The following is a 16,210-nucleotide window of genomic DNA, read 5'->3' as shown; positions in this document are numbered from 1 at the left end:
CGCGTCTTCTTTAGATTTCCCAGCCATCAGTTGGGATAAAAAGTCAAGCTCTGCAGTCTCCAAAACTTTCCCCACCAAGACCATTTTCGAAGGAATTTTCTGACATTTCCATCTCTGCGCCAAAAAGGATTCTAGCTGCAGTGTTAAAGTGTGCCAACATGTGTCTCATTTCTTTAGAGTAATCCTCTGGAAATATGTTCAATAAAAAAAGCTCTGGTTTAAAATGTATCTGGGTTTGCTCAGGTCTTGCAAACTGAAAGGCTTCATGGCTTCCTTGATTCAGTCCATCCAACTCACGTTGGGTCTTCCTCTCCTCCCGCTCCCTGCAACTTTTACTAGCATGGTTGTCTTTTCCATTGACTCTTGTCTTCTCGGAAAGTGCAATAGCCACCTTTGAGTCATTTTAGCTTCTAGAGAGAGATCAGATGATTTGATCCGGAACCCATTTGTATGTCTTGTTGCCGTTCCACAGGATCTGTCAAACTCTTCTCCAGCAGCACATCTCTGATGAAGCCATTTGCTGCCTGTCAGCTTTCTTCATGGCCCAATTTTCACACCCATAGATACTGAGGGTTGGGGTGCAGATAGTCAAAATCAAGTTTGTCCCTTGCAAACTAAAAATGTTCCTTACAGAACAAAGTTTGGTGGTACCTTTAAGACCTGCAAAGTTTAATCTTGGGTATGAGTTTTTGTGTGCATGCACACTTCTCCAGATACAGATACAGAACTGCGTGCTGTCGCTTCAGAATGACATGGCTACCCACCCGAATCTACGCTCTGTACATAATTAGCAATGGGGAAATGTGAGTCAGTGCATTTCTTGTGTGTTTGTGTGTGTTTAAAAGATAACCTTCCCCCTGTTTGTTGCAGATAAGCCGTTGCCACAGGGCGGGCCAGGAGGCATTTTTGGCATCCTGGGAGGTGTGATTGCTGCTTCCCTTATAATCGGGGTGGCCATTACAGTCTTCGTTGTCTACAGGCGACAGCAAAAACACCGCTCGGAGACAGAGAATGACCTGTGAGTATGTCCTCTCTTGCTGTTCTTGTCCTCTTTAGGGCATCATTTTAAAGCTATTTAAAACATTTTATGTACCACCATTGGTCACACATATGAAGCTGCCTTCTACTGTATCAGACCCTGGGTCCATCAAAGTCAGTATTGTCTACTCAGACTGGCAGTGGCTCTCCAGGGTCTCAAGCTGAGGCTCTTCATGCCTACTTGCCTGGACCCATTTTAGTTGGAGATGCCAGGGATTGAACCTGGGACCTTCTGCTTACCAAGCAGATGCTCTACCACTGAGCCACCGTCCCTCCCCTAGAACATATGAAAATATGTGAGCATATATAAAGCTGCCTTCTGCTGAATCAGACCCTGGGTCCATCAAAGTCAGCATTGTCTACTCAGACTGGCAGTGACTCTCCAGGGTCTCAAGCTGAGGTTTTTCATGCCTACTTGCCTGGACCCATTTTAGTTGGAGATGCCGGGGATTGAACCTGGAACCTTCTGCTTACCAAGCAGATGCTCTATCACTGAGCCACCGTCCCTCCCCAACATGTATGAACATATGAAGCTGCCTTATATTGAATCAGACCCTCGGTCCATCAAAGTCAGTACTGTCTATTCAGACTGGCAGCAGCTCTCCAGGGTCTCAGGCTGAGGTCTTTCACATCACGTACTATGCTATGTAGTCCTTTTCAACGGGAGATGCCGGGGACTGAAACTGGGACCTTCTGCATGCTTAACAGAGGCTCTTCCACTGAGCCATAACCCCCCCCCCCAGTCCACCATGAATATCAGTATTATTTATCCATTTACTGATTTTATTTATACTCCACCTTTCTCCCCATTGGGGATCAATTTGATTCTCACAACAACCCTGTGAGGTAGGTCATGCGGAGAGCATGGGACTGGCCCGAGGTCACCCAGCGAGCTCCCATGGCAAAGCGGGTATTTAAAACCGCATCTCCCAGACCTTAGCTCAGCGCTGTATCCATTGCACCACACTGGCTCTTAAGTTATCAAGGTGGCGTGCTGTGTATAAATGAAGTGGTAGAAGAACAAGGAAAGTGAGGGAAAAGTAGGAACATAGCAGCAGGAGTTCGATCCAAAACAAAAAGGAAGCACGAGGTCATTGGGAGGGCCACAAGTGCCTTCATGATGATGATGATGAAGATGATATTGGATTTATATCCCACCCTCCACTCTGAATCTCAGAGTCTCAGAGCGGCTCACAATCTCCTTCACCTTCTTCCCCACAACAGACATCCTATGAGGTGGGTGGGGCTAAGAGAGCTCTCAGAGAAGCTGCCCTTTCAAGGACAACCTCTGCCAGAGCTATGGCTGACCCAAGGCCATTCCAGCAGGTGCAACTGGAGGAGTGGGGAATCAAACCCAGTTCTCCCAGATAAGAGTCTGCACACTTAACCACTACACCAAACTGGCTCTCCCACAATTCTGGTTGCAGAAGAGGAGTGAAGCCTCCTCCAGTGCTCTCTTAAGAAAGAATGCTCAGATGTTCGCATTCCATTCCAGCAGGTGCAAGTGGAGGAGTGGGGAATCAAACCAGAGTTCGCCTGGTGCTTAAATGGCTGCCAAGAGGACACCAGGTTGGCTTTCTTGGAGAGCCAGTTTGGTGTAGTGGTTAAGTGTGCGGACTCTTATCTGGGAGAACCGGGTTTGATTCCCCACTCCTCCACTTGCACCTGAAGGAATGGCCTTGGGTCAGCCATAGCTCTGGCAGAGGTTGTCCTTGAAAGGGCAGCTGCTGTGAGAGCCCTCTCCAGCCCCATTCACCTCACAGGGTGTCTGTTGTGGGGGAGGAAGGTAAAGGAGATTGTGAGCTGCTCTGAGACTCTTCGGAGTGGAGGGCGGGATATAAATCCAATATCTTCATCTACCTCACAGAGTGTCTGTTGTGGGGGAGGAAGCTAAAGGAGATTGTGAGCCACTATGAGACTCTCCGGAGTGGAGGGTGGGATATAAATCCAATATCTTCATCTACCTCACAGGGTGTCTGTTGTGGGGGAGGAAGGTAAAGGAGATTGTGAGCCACTCTGAGACTCTTCGGAATGGAGAGCGGGATATAAATCCAATATCTTCTTCATCTTCTTTAAGATGGTACTTCATGGATAGCGGGGCAGCCACTCAAAAGCCTCTCTCGGTTAAAGATCTCTCTAATTTTGAAAGGCGGGGGCACCCCAGAGCAGAGGCTAGAGAAGAGCCTAGAAATGACCATAACCCGCCCTGAGCCTGTTCTATGGGAAAGGCGTGCTATAAATCAAATCAAATAAATGAAATAAAAATAAATACAAGATGAGAATCCCCTGATTGTAGCCAGCGTGGTGTCGTGGTTAAAGTGTCAGAGTAGAGTCAGGGAAACCCAGGTTCCGATTCCCGATCTGCTATGGAAGCTTCCTGGGTGACCTTGGGACAGTCCCACACTCTTAGCCTAACCAACCTCACAGGGTTGTTGTGAAAACGGAGGGGAACAGAAGAGTGTAACCCACTGTAATGTAAGAGAATGAGTAAATGCATGGCTCAATTGTTGTAGGCGACTGAAAAGAGCTGTCCATGGTGCTGATAATAATAGCTGCCAGAGGCCCATAAAGCAGTGAAGCCTGAACCTTCCAGTGTGCAGCCAATGCAGAGAATTCGCTCTCCTTTTATTTTTATTTTTTGGTCTTGCCTGTTTGTTTTCATCCCAGGTCACTTTTACACTTTTTGTGTCTCAGCCCTACAGTCTTTCATCTTTCTGTTCCCTTTGCGCAGAGCCAGACTTTCCATTGCAAGAACTGCAAATCATTCCTCCTTCAGAGAAAATCCCGTCAAATCTTTCAGCCTCATTCCTAGCCCTACCCCAGCTTCCGGGAGCCTGTCTAAAGGACTAAAGGTTGAAAACTCCTCCTCCTGTCAAATGTTTGCATGGGCCATTTTTGGCAAATGCACAGTTTTGTCCACCCCTTTTTCTTTCTCAACTGCTACCACAGTACTTGGGGGTCCCACCTCCTAGTCCTGCAAAAATCCAGTTTCATTGGGGGGGGGGGTTGAGGAATGCTTCACAAGAGCAGTTATATTTTGCAAAACTAAATGGGTGTTTGGTAAGAAAAAAAAAACAAATTGTCCAACTGCTCTGTTGCCCTATTGCCCTAGAGCCCCTTTTTGCTTCCTTCATATAGCCATGGGGTAAGCTCCTTGGATGTGGGTGAAGATGCCTTCTGGTTCACAATCAACATCATTTCTGGATATGCTGCCCTGATCCCACGTTTCACTACTAGAGCCAGTTTGGTGTAGTGGTTAAGTGGGTGGACTCTTATCGGGGAGAACCGGGTTTGATTCCCCACTCCTCCACTTGAAGCTGCTGGAATGGCCTTGGGTCAGCCATAGCTCTCGCAGAGCTGTCCTTGTGAGAGCCAGTTTGGTGTAGTGGTTAAGTGGGTGGACTCTTATCTGGGAGAACCGGGCTTGATTCCCCCACTCCTCCACTTGCAGTTGCTGGAGTGACCTTGGGTCAGTAATAACTCTGTCAGAGCTGTTAAGAACATAAGAGAAGCCATGTTGGATCAGGCCAATGGCCCATCCGGTCCAACACACTCTGTCACACAGTGGCCAATATATGTTTGTGTGTGTGTGTGTATACACACACACACACACACACACACACACACACACACATATATATATATATATATATATATATATATATATATATATATATATATATATATATATATATATATATATATATATACACATACATACATACTGTGGCTAATAGCCACTGATGGACCGCTGCTCCATATTTTTATCCAATCCCCTCTTAAAGCTGGCTATACTTGTAGCCGTCACCACCTCCTGTGGCAGTGAATTTCACATGTTAATCACCCTTTGGGTGAAGAAGTAATTCTTTTTATCCTTTTTAACCTGACTGCTCAGCAATTTCATTGAATGCCCACAAGTTCCTGTATTGTGAGAAAGGGAGAAAAGTACTTCTTTCTCTACTTTCTCCATCCCATGCATCGTCTTGTAAACCTCTATCATGTCACCCTGCAGTCGACGTTTCTCCAAGCTAAAGAGTCCCAAGCGTTTCAACCTTTCTTCATAGGGAAAGTGTTCCAGCCCTTTAATCATTCTAGTTGCCCTTTTCTGGACTTTCTCCAATGCTATAATATCCTTTTTGAGGTGCGGCGACCAGAACTGCACACAGTACTCCAAATGAGACCGCACCATCGATTTATACAGGGGCATTATGATACTGGCTGATTTGTTTTCAATTCCCTTCCTAATAATTCCCAGCATGGTGTTGGCCTTTTTTATTGCAATCGCACACTGTCTTGACATTTTCAATGAGTTATCTACCACGACCCCAAGATCTCTCTCTTGGTCAGTCTCTGCCATTTCACACCCCATTGACTTATATTTGTAGCTGGGATTCTTGGCCCCCATGTTCTGCTTGAGAGCAGTTCTGGGAGAGCTCTCGCAGCCCCACCTACCTCACAGGGTGTTTGTTGTAGGGACGGGAAGGGAAAGGAGATTGTAAGCCACTCTGGGATTCCAAGTGAAGGGTATAAATCCAATCTCCTCCTCCTTCTTCCCTTCCTCCTCCTCCTCTTCTTCTTTTTCTTGCCTGTGAGCAGTGTTCTAAGCTGAGTTAGTGTGAGCTAGCTCACAATTTTTTAACCTCTGGCTCACACATTTTTGTCTCAGCTCAGGAAAAATGACCTCAGAGCAAACTCATTTAGGCAGTCGCTCACAACTTGAATGCCAGTAGCTCACAAAGTAGAATTTTTGCTCACAAGACTCCACAGCTTAGAGGGACCATTGCCTGTGAGCATGTGGGGGGGACCAATGGAGGATGGAGGGATCCTAGCTGCTGTAACATCTGGCTGAGATGATTTGGATGTACTATGGGACCAAAACGGATTCCTGAAACAACCACTGTGTAGAGTGGTGTGTGGGGATTTTGGCATGGGGGATTTGTATAGCTGACTTTTGCTAACTGGGTAACGTTATCCAGCAAGCTTTAGAACAGGGGTTGCCATCTTACAATTCCCATGTCCAATCTGGGCTCCTGAGGGCTATTGCCAGATCCCCTAGTTCAGGGATAGCCAACGGTAGCTCTCCAGATGTTTTTTAGCCTACATCTCCCATTACCCCCAGCCAGCATGGCCACCCCTGCCCTAGTTAACAAACTTCTTCTCCCTTCTGGAGAGCCAGTTTGGTGTAGTGGCTAAGTATGTGGACTCTTATCTGGGAGAACCGGGTTTGATTCCCCACTCCTCCACTTGGACCTGCTGGCATGGTCTTTGGTCAGCCATAGCTCTGGCAGAGGTTGTCCTTGAAAGGGCAGCTGCTGTGAGAGCCCTCTCCAGCCCCACCCACATCACAGGGCATCTGTTGTGGGGGAGGAAGGTAAAGGAGATTGTGAGCCGCTCTGAGACTCTTCAGAGTGGAGGGTGGGATATAAATCCAATATCTTCATCTACCTCACAGGGTGTCTGTTGTGGGGGAGGAAGGGAAAGGAGATTGTGAGCCACCCTGAGACTCTTCGGAGTGGAGGGGGGGATATAAATCCAATATCTTCATCTACCTCACAGGGTGTCTGTTGTGGGGGAGGAAGGGAAAGGAGATTGTGAGCCGCTCTGAGACTCTTCGGAGTGGAGGGTGGGATATAAATCCAATATCTTCATCTACCTCACAGGGTGTCTGTTGTGGGGGAGGAAGGGAAAGGAGATTGTGAGCCGCTCTGAGACTCTTCGGAGTGGAGGGCGGGATATAAATCCAATATCTTCATCTACCTCACAGGGTGTCTGTTGTGGGGGAGGAAGGGAAAGGAGATTGTGAGCCGCTCTGAGACTCTTCAGAGTGGAGGGCGGGATATAAATCCAATATCTTCATCTACCTCACAGGGTGTCTGTTGTGGGGGAGGAAGGGAAAGGAGATTGTGAGCCGCTCTGAGACTCTTCGGAATGGAGGGCGGGATATTAATCCAGTATCTTCATCTACCTCACAGGGTGTCTGTTGTGGGGAGGAAGGTAAAGGAGAGCCGCTCTGAGACTCTTCGGAGTGGAGGGCGGGATATAAATCCAATATCTTCTTCTTCTCTGTTGTTCTTGAACTAGCTCTGCAGGGTTGGAGGGATGAAGAAGAATTGCAGATTTATACCCCACCCTTCTCCCTGAATCAGAGACTCAGAGCGGCTTACTTTCTCCCATATCTTCTCCCCCCACAACAGACACCCTGTGAGGTGGGTGGGGCTGGAGAGGGCTCTCACAGCAGCTGCCCTTTCAAGGACAACCTCTGCCAGAGCTCTGGCTAACCCAAGGCCATTTCAGCAGGTGCAAGTGAAGGAGTGGGGAATCAAACCCGGTTCTCCCAGATAAGAGTCCACACAGCCACTACACCTAACTGGCTCTGAAGAGGCAGAGTCCAAGCAAGGAGTCCTTCTTCTGTGTCCATCCCCTATACTTACTAAGTTAATTAGTCAAGAGGAGAGAAGATAGAGTTGAACATATCAGTGTAAATGGGAGGTGGACTTGAAAGGCGAGATTTGCTTTGTCAAAGCCCAGTTTTAAAGAAATAAATACTTTAATAAAACTCCCTTTTCTGCAGGATTCTGATATATCAGCCCTAAGACCACTGCCACCAGCAACATCTCCCTTAATATTTTTGCTTCTTCTTTCTTCAGCCACTGTATTTTGGGATGTATTCAATGTATCTTGGGATGCATTCAATGCATAGATTCCATGCAATAAAAGCTGCCATAGAGTGTGATCTCATAGGAGAGGAGTTCCGCCAGTTTCTCTCTCCTACGGCTTGACCAGCTGACCATTTCTCTTCCCGCAGAATCGACTTGCCTCCTTCTCACAAACCTGCCCCTCCACCTCCAAAGCGGAAGCAAGAGGCGAAAAGTCACCTGACGGCAGAAGACATCCAGGTACCTCCTCCATCACTGGGCACCTGCAGCTGAGATAGCCATGGGGATAGGTTCTCCAGCTGGAGTTCATGTGGCCACCTTATCTGGCCTTTGGGTTGGGGAGTAGAATCGGTAGCAGGAATGAAGTGGATTTCAGTTTTTGGATTGTCGGCCTTCAGTAGCCATGCTTTGCAGAAGAGGGTTGCAAACTGAGTCATCATTTGACTCCAACCACCTCCATAAGGAACTATGGACATTGTAAGACCATTAGCATAGAGAGGAGGAGTGGCAGAAACTGAGAGTGAGAGAAGGGCATGGAAAGAACTGCAGCCGCTACTAAGAAGCCAGTCTCTACCGTGGGGGTTCCCAATGTGGCACCAGTGGATGACATGGCACCTGCCAAGCAGGGGCTTTTTAGTAGCAGGAGCTCCTTTGCATATTAGGCCACACCCTCCTGATCTAGCCAATCCTCCAAGAGCTTATAGGGCTCTTAGTACGGGGCCTACTGTAAGCTCCTGGAGGATTGGCTACATCAGGGGTTTGTGGCCCAATAGGCAAAGGAGTTCCTGCTACAAACAAAGCCCGGCTTCCAACACATTCCCTGGTGCCCACCAAGTGGTTTTAAAAATGGGCAGGGCTAAGAGAAGCTTTTGCTCAACAAGGTTTCTGATTGGCCATTGAAGATTTGATTGGTTGGGCAGATTTTTTTTTTAAAAAAAAACCCATTGCTTTGGCAACAGGTGACACCATAACACAAGGATCTTCATTCTGTGACTGAAGGTCAGCCACAGAAGCCATCTTGCGGCTGGCTCCGCCTCCTGAAGCAGCCATTTTGTGGCCGCACCCACCTCACTTTGTCAGAATGCCAAAGGTCCCTGCGGGCTCCAAAAATATTAGGGCTCCCTGGTCCACAGCCTTCGTAACGTTGCTGCCGTGCATGGCTGTTTTGTTCCTTTAGGTCTGTCCCTTGGAGGCTGTGTTCCTTTCGTGCTTAGGTAGGGAGATGCGGACCGCTAATCTGCTCTCTTTGACCTGTCTCACAGGTCGTGCACCTGGACAACATGAAAGAGCCAGAGGAAGAGATCCAGAAGCTGCCGCCCCAGCCCCCCTATTATGACATGGCCGCCAATGAGCCTGCCCCTCATGCCAACAAGATGGTAAGGATCGTGGCCACAGTCAGACTTGGCCCAACCCCCAACCCCCCCGTGTCTTGCCTTCCTCCCGGACCTTCAAGTGGAAGCAAAATGGGAATCCATGCTTGACAGTTCCGGGGAAAGCCCCTCCCTTGAAGAAGATCAACCTGAAGCTTCCTTTCGGTTTAAGGATCTTGCAGTGGTCTCAATTCTTGATCTCCAAGTGTGGAGGGAAATGTCACAAATGCAATGATACGACTTTTAGGATCTTCTGTGTATTGGGATATCGGGTTCATATAGCAGCGTTTTGCCCACTCGTAGAAGCATTATACTGAGCGCAGTAAAAAAATCTCCCAAGAAGTAGATTGCAAAATAAATAAACTTACATTTATTCAGGTAGATCCACTTCACAATCAGGTCGCAGTCGAAATCAGAGAAAGAAGTCTAAAGAGTACTTCCCCGTCACAAAGGGCCAGTTAACCCGGCATCCCATGTACGGGAGTATGAGGGTGCTCTATCTGCAGGAGAGGCCTGCACGGACATGCGTCTCCTCGGAAGGCCATGTGCAGACAGGGAGAAGAGAAAGGGAGAGAGAAAGGGAGGGAGGGAAGGTGAAGAGAATCAGAGGGCAGCTCCCAGGTTAAACACAGAGAGGCGTCGCCTCCAAGGAGATAACACCCATACACCCTTAGGGTGATATAGTGCCCTCCCCCAATCTTTAGGCATGCTGAATCGCTCACTCCGACACATGCTACTGAGCATTTCCTCCAGTATATGGCTCGAGGTAAATAACCATTTCAGGGACTGGGTTATTAAATATACCAGTGTCTCAGTTTGGGAGAAAATGGCTTGGATACATAAATAGGATTGTGTTCTTGGGAACAAAAGCTACATGACCATTGCGTTCTTGGGAACTAAGGCCATCGCCTGCCTCTGCAGAGCGACCTTGGACTTCCTTGGTGGTCTCCCATCCAAATAGCAACCAGGGGTGACCCTGATAAGCTTCCGAGATCTGATCAGACCTGGCTAGCCTGGATCCTCCAGGTCAGGGCAGAGCAGCAGAGGTGGTTTTCCATTGCTTGCCTCTGCGGATGGACCCTGGACGTCCTTGGTTGTCACCATCCAAGTAGTAACCAGGGCCAAGTCCTGCTTAGCTTCTGAGATCTGATGAGATCCAGCTAGCCTGGCCTATCCGGGTCAGGGTGGGAGAAAGAAACCTGGACATTTTCTTCCCGGGAGCTAAAGCCAGCTTGCGACGGAGGTGACTGGGAGATGGAAAACCAGCAGAGACGAAAGATTCCCCCTTGTCTCTCGATGTCCCTTGCAGTGTGCTTTCTTGTCGTTGGTGGTTTTTTTTTTTTTAGAGGACAGAAATGTCAGGGCTGGAAGTATCAAGATTAACATCATATGTCATTTCAGCCTCGGTTGCCCTTTGGTTTTTTGCTAAAGCTTCGGCTGTCGGGGAGGACAACTCGAAGGCCACAGCGGCGGGGGGTGGGGGGGTGTCTCTGTGCGGAGTCCCCAGGGGAGCGCTTTGGCCATGGCAGGGGGTGGGGGGGAAGAAGCGGAGGGCAGCCTGCCAACCAGGCTGCCCTGGGCTGGGAATACATCCCTGCTGAGCGCAGAGAGAAAGAGAGAGAGAAAGAGCGAGTGAGCAAGGCTTGGCAGATGGGTTATCTGCCAGGTGGAGTGTGCTGGCGATTGACTGTTAAACGAGGACAGTGGCGTTTGAAAGTGCTTCCCCCCCCCCCTTTTTTTGTATGAATCTGTTTCAGCTTCAGACAGGGAGATGATAATGTAAGGCAGAAGCAACAGCAAGGAGATTGGGGGGAGGAGGGGGGGGTCAGCAAAAGCGGGGGAGGTGCGGTTTGCGAGGGCTGCAAGGAATACAGAACAGGCAAGGCAGGCAAGGCCGCTTTCCGTGGCAAACGGTTGGGGTGCCGGGGCCCACCGGCAAGCGGAAACGCTCCAACGCTTTCCAAAATCGGTGAGTTTGGGAGGCAAACTCGGGAACGAAGCTCACGGTGAGACTGGTTTTATTTGTTATAAAAGCAGGCCGGTTCAGGTCGCTGTTCTTCTGGGTGCTCGTCGAGAAGGGAGCTTTGAACAAGAAAAGCCACTTTGAATGATGCGCTTGTGCATAAGCTCCAGCGCACAGAGCCATGCATGCTTTGACTCAGTGATGTAGGGTTGCCAATCCCCAGGTGGGGGCAGGGGATCCCCCGGTTTGGAGACCCTCCCCCCGCTTCAGGGTCGTCAGAAAGCGGGGGGAGGGGAGGGAAATGTCTGCTGGGAACTCTATTATTCCCTAGGGAGATTTATTCCCATAGAAAATCATGGAGAATTGATCTGTGGGTATCTGGGGCTCTGGGGGCGGCTGTTTTTTGGGCACCAAATTTTCAGTATAGCATCTGGTGCCTCTCCCCCAAATACCCCCCAAGTTTCAAAAATATTGGACCAGGGGGTCCAATTCTATGAGCCCCAAAAGAAGGTGTCCCTATCCTTCGTTATTTCCTATGGAAGGAAGGAATTGAAAAGGTGTGCCGTCCCTTTAAATGTGATGGCCAGAACTCCCTTTGGAGTTCAATTATGCTTGTCACAGCCTTGATCTTGGCTCCACCCCTAATGTCTCCTGGCTCCACCCCCAAAGTCTCCAGATATTTCTTGAATTGGACTTGGCAACCCTACAGTAATGGCACACAGCTAACTACGAAGCAGGGCATGCAGGGACAAGGGATAGCAGTGTCGGCGATAGAAGAATGGAAGATTTTCCTTGCAGGATTCAGCCCAGTTGTTCCTGGCAAGGGCCAGCCAGAAACCTCCAGGAAGGGGATGGGCCCTCTGAGCCCAGCAGCCAGTATTCAAAGACAGACTGTGTTTGGATATGGAGGTTCCACTTAGACACCATGGCTAACAGTTCCTCTGCGGGTCTCTCTTATCGTAGCAAGGAGCAAACAAAAAAATTAAATGGCAGCTAAACCTAAGGGCTGTCACAAAATCACATGACAGCCAGTTTCACCATTATGCAGGGCTTTTGTGTAGCAGGAACTCCTTTGCATATTAGGCCACACCTCTTGATATAGTCAGTCCTCCTGAAACACACAGTAGGCCCTGTAAGAAGAGCCTTGTAAGCTCTCGGAGGATTGGCTCCATCAGGGGGGAGTGGCCTAATATGCAAAGGAGTTCCTGCTACAAAAAAGCCCTGCAATTATGTATTATATGAAGGAAAGCCTCCTTTTGTCAGTCCTAAATCTACTGACAATCACCTTCCACCTTCTGCATTGGACATACAAGCCAGTCTCTACAACAAAGCGTAAATGGACTTAAGTTTGACATTAGAAACCACCACATTAAGAAAGCAGCAGGGGGAAAATTAACCTTTCAGGACATTTAGCTGCTGACCTAAGAGCAGCAGTTCTCTTCCAAGGGCATTTCAAAGGGAGATTAGAAAGACAGATTGCTGAATTGCAACTGATAGTGCAGCTCAAGACAATGCATCCCCCTGGCCTGAATCAAGAGCTAGGTTTCCTGACTCATTCCCAATGCCGATTTCTCCGTGCCCGCTCCTTCTCTGCATATCACACCTAATCCAATCACTCCTGATGTTGTTGTTTGCCTGCTGTTGCCGTTTGGCATCTGAAACTGCTACGCTCTTTGAGATATAAGGACAGATGGACTCCCATTCTTATTGTATCTGAATAAGTGAGCAGGCACTCATGGACACTCGTACCCCATCACGAATTTTGTTAGTCTTTAGGGCGCTGCTGGACTCTTGCTCTTAATCAGCCTCATTGTGTCATTAGGAATTCTAGCATTATGAGAGAGAGAGAGGGGAGAAATCCTTTTGTATTAACCATGATGTCATGATCTTTCGATGATCCTTCTTAGTTGTCCCTTCTAGAGAGCCAGTTTGGTGTAGTGGTTAAGTGTGCGGACTCTTATCTGGGAGAACCCGGTTTGATTCCCCACTCCTCCACTTGCAGCTACTGGAATGGCCTTGGGTCAGCCATAGCTTTCACAGGAGTTGTCCTTGAAAGGGCAGCTTCTGGGAGAGCTCTCTCAGCCCCACCTATCTCACAGGGTGTCTGTTGTGGGGAGGAAGGTAAAGGAGATTGTAAGCCGCTGCAAGACTCTGAGATTCAGATTGAAGGAAAGGGTATAAATCCAATATCTTCTTCTTCTTCGTGGAAAAGGCCCAAATCCCTTAGCCTCCCGTCTCAGAGAAGTTTCCAAGCCCTTTATCATTTGAGTTTCCCTTTTCTGTTTTTTTTTTTCTTTTCTTTTCATCTTTTGTTGGGCCGGTCAGCCTACATTTTCTGACAGCATTCTAAGTCTGCTGGATTTATAGATTTATATAATAGCCCATGATGATACATGCCAATTTTATTGGCAATCTCTTTTGGTGCGGGGGACGTGCGCCGAGTCCTGCATTTCCCCACTTCCCTTCAGACTCTAAAATTGAATTGACTTCTGCACATTATGCCTGCCCCGTTCGGCGGCGGCAACTCCAGCGACAAACCCTGCTAGCGCCTTGCCGCTGCAGTCTCTCCGGCTCCTTGGCCCCCTTCCCAGACGTCTCTTAAATCAGCTGGCATTTTGAGCTGGCAGGAAGGCCCTGGAGGTTGGTGAATGGCAGCAGACGGCATGAGGCTGCCCGTCCTGCCAAGGGGTGGCTCCCAGGTCATGCCAAGGGCTCTGAAGAAGACAGATAAAGCACACGGGCAGCGTTATCACTGAGGGAACAGGGGTGCGTGCGTCATGCGCCGAAGCAGGCCGAGCGTGTCTGCCTCAGTCACAACCATGAAGCAAAGAACATGGCCCTCTGGAAAGAAGAAGAAGAAGACTGCAGATTTATACCCTGTCCTTCTCTCTGAATCAGAGACTCAGAGGGGCTTACAATCTCCTATATCTTCTCCCCCCCCCCCCACAACAGACACCCTGTGAGGTGGGTGGGGAGAGCTCTCCCAGAAGCTGCCCTTTCAAGGACAGCTCTGTGAGAGTTATGGCTAACCCAAGGCCATTCCAGCAGCTGCAAGTGGAGGAGTGGGGAATCAAACCCGGTTCTCCCAGATAAGAGTCCATGCACTTAACCACTACACCAAACTGGCTCTCACAAGGACAACCTCTGCCAGAGCTATGGCTGACCCCAGGCCATTCCAGCAGCTGCATAAGAACATAAGAGAAGCCATGTTAGATCAGGCCAATGGCCCATCCAGTCCAACACTCTGTGTCACACAGTGGCAAATTTTACACACACACACACACACTGTGGCTAATAGCCACTCATGGACCTCTGCTCCATATTTTTATCTAAACCCCTCTTGAAGGTGGCTATGCTTGTGGCCGCCACCACCTCCTGTGGCAGTGAATTCCACATGTTAATCACCCTTTGGGTGAAGAATCCGTTTATCCGTTTTAACCTGTCTGCTCAGCAATTTCATCGAATGCCCACGAGTTCTTGTATTGTGAGAAAGGGAGAAAAGTACTTCTTGCTCTACTTTCTCCATCCCATGCATTATGGAGAAAGTAGAGAAAGAAGTACTTTTCTCCCTTTCTCATAATACAAGAACTCGTGGGAGGAGCTGCAAGTGGAGGAGTGGGGAATCAAACCCTGTTCTCCCAGATAAGAGAGCTATGACTGACCCAAGGCCATTCCAGCAGCTGCAAGTGGAGGATTTGGGGAATCAAACCCGGTTCTCCCACATAAGAGAGCCATGGCTGACCCAAGACCATTCCAGCAGGTGCAAGTGGAGGAGTGGGGAATCAAACCCTGTTCTCCCAGATAAGAGAGCTATGACTGACCCCAGGCCATTCTAGCAGCTACAAGTGGAGGAGTGGGGAATCCAACCCAGTTCTCCCAGATAAGAGAGCTATGACTGACCCCAGGCCATTCCAGCAGCTGCATGTGGAGGAGTGGGGAATCAAACCCAGTTCTCGCAGATTAGAGTCTGCACGGTTAACCACTACAACAAACTGGCTCTCAGCAACAAGGGAGAGAGACTTTGACCAGCCAATGGTCCCACCAAGCCCAGTGATGGCTATTCTGCCTGGTAGCTTGCCAAGGGAGTGAGAAAGCCAGAAAGAGTAACCACCTTCTAGACCACAGAATCGTAGAATTTAAAAGTTGGGGCCTCAAGACCATCCAGTGCAATCTCCTGCACTGTGGAGGATGTCAGCTTGGTGTAGTGTTCTCCAAGAATTCTCAAAAATACTAATCTCTGGCTAATATTTTTTGAGAATTCTTGGAGAACAGGAGAGGTGCTGGAAGATTGGAGTCGGGCGAATGTTGTCCTCATCTTCAAGAAGGGGGAAAAGGAGGATCCATCAGCTTGACGTCTATCCCTGGAAAAGTTTTAGAACAAATCAAACAGTCAGTCCTGGAACATTTAGAAAGGATGGCTGTGATTACTAAGAGCCAGCATGGGTTTCTCAAGAACAAGTCATGTCAGACTAATCTGATCTCTTTTTTTGAGGAAGTAACTACCTTGCTGGATCAAGGGAATGCTGTAGACGTCATTTCTCTTGATTTAAGGCTTGTGATAAGATTCCACATACTATCCTTGTTGACAAGTTGGTAAAATGAAGCTGCTTGGAATGGCCTTGGGTCAGCCATAGCTCTCACAGGAGTTGTCCTTGAAAGGGCAGCTTCTGGGAGAGCTCTCTCAGCCCCACTCACCTCACAGGGTAGCTGAAACGGTGCCCTACCCCCCCTCTAAATGACAGCCCTTCAAGACATCAGTGTGATACAGCAGCAAACAAGGCTAATGCGGTCTTAGGGTATGTCAACAGGGGCACAACATCCAGAAAAGTTGTCATAGTCCCGCTGTACACTGCATTGGTCAAGCCACACCTGGAGTCTTGTGTGCAGCTCTGGAGGCCTCACTTCAAAAAGGATGCAGACAGAATGGAGCAGCTGCAGAAGAAAGTGACATAGATGATCAGTGGCCTGGACTGGAGGCCAAACCCTAGAAGGAAAGGCTGAAGGGCTTGGGCATGTCCTCTGGAGAAGAGGAGGCTGAAGGGAGACATGATTGCTCCGTTTAAGTTTTTGAAGGAAGGGAGGGAGCCAGGGGATTGGGAGGAGGGAGAGGAGTCCTCTTTGCAGCCACGCACAGCCAGCCAGTGTAGATATTCAGCCATGTCCTGTTGGTGGATCTTCTGCCA

The 16,210-nt window shown here is 48.8% G+C and overlaps 1 protein-coding gene across 4 annotated transcripts in view; it reads left to right on the top strand.

The window, feature by feature from the left end:
- The window catches only part of NECTIN1 (nectin cell adhesion molecule 1), a 386,901-nt gene that overhangs the window by 335,288 nt on the left and 35,403 nt on the right, over positions 1-16,210 (top strand). For all 4 annotated transcript variants that reach the window (XM_060251178.1, XM_060251182.1, XM_060251179.1 and 1 more), the window contains exons 6-8: positions 871-1,018; positions 7,844-7,934; positions 8,957-9,070. In XM_060251178.1, coding sequence (XP_060107161.1) covers positions 871-1,018; positions 7,844-7,934; positions 8,957-9,070 — 353 coding nt within the window. The remainder of the gene's footprint in view (positions 1-870; positions 1,019-7,843; positions 7,935-8,956; positions 9,071-16,210) is intronic.

Source organism: Heteronotia binoei, chromosome 12 (genome assembly GCF_032191835.1).
Source record: "Heteronotia binoei isolate CCM8104 ecotype False Entrance Well chromosome 12, APGP_CSIRO_Hbin_v1, whole genome shotgun sequence".
Lineage (NCBI taxonomy): Eukaryota > Metazoa > Chordata > Lepidosauria > Squamata > Gekkonidae > Heteronotia > Heteronotia binoei.
Note: the sequence above shows the minus strand (reverse complement) of the source record. Positions and strands in the feature narration are given on the sequence as shown.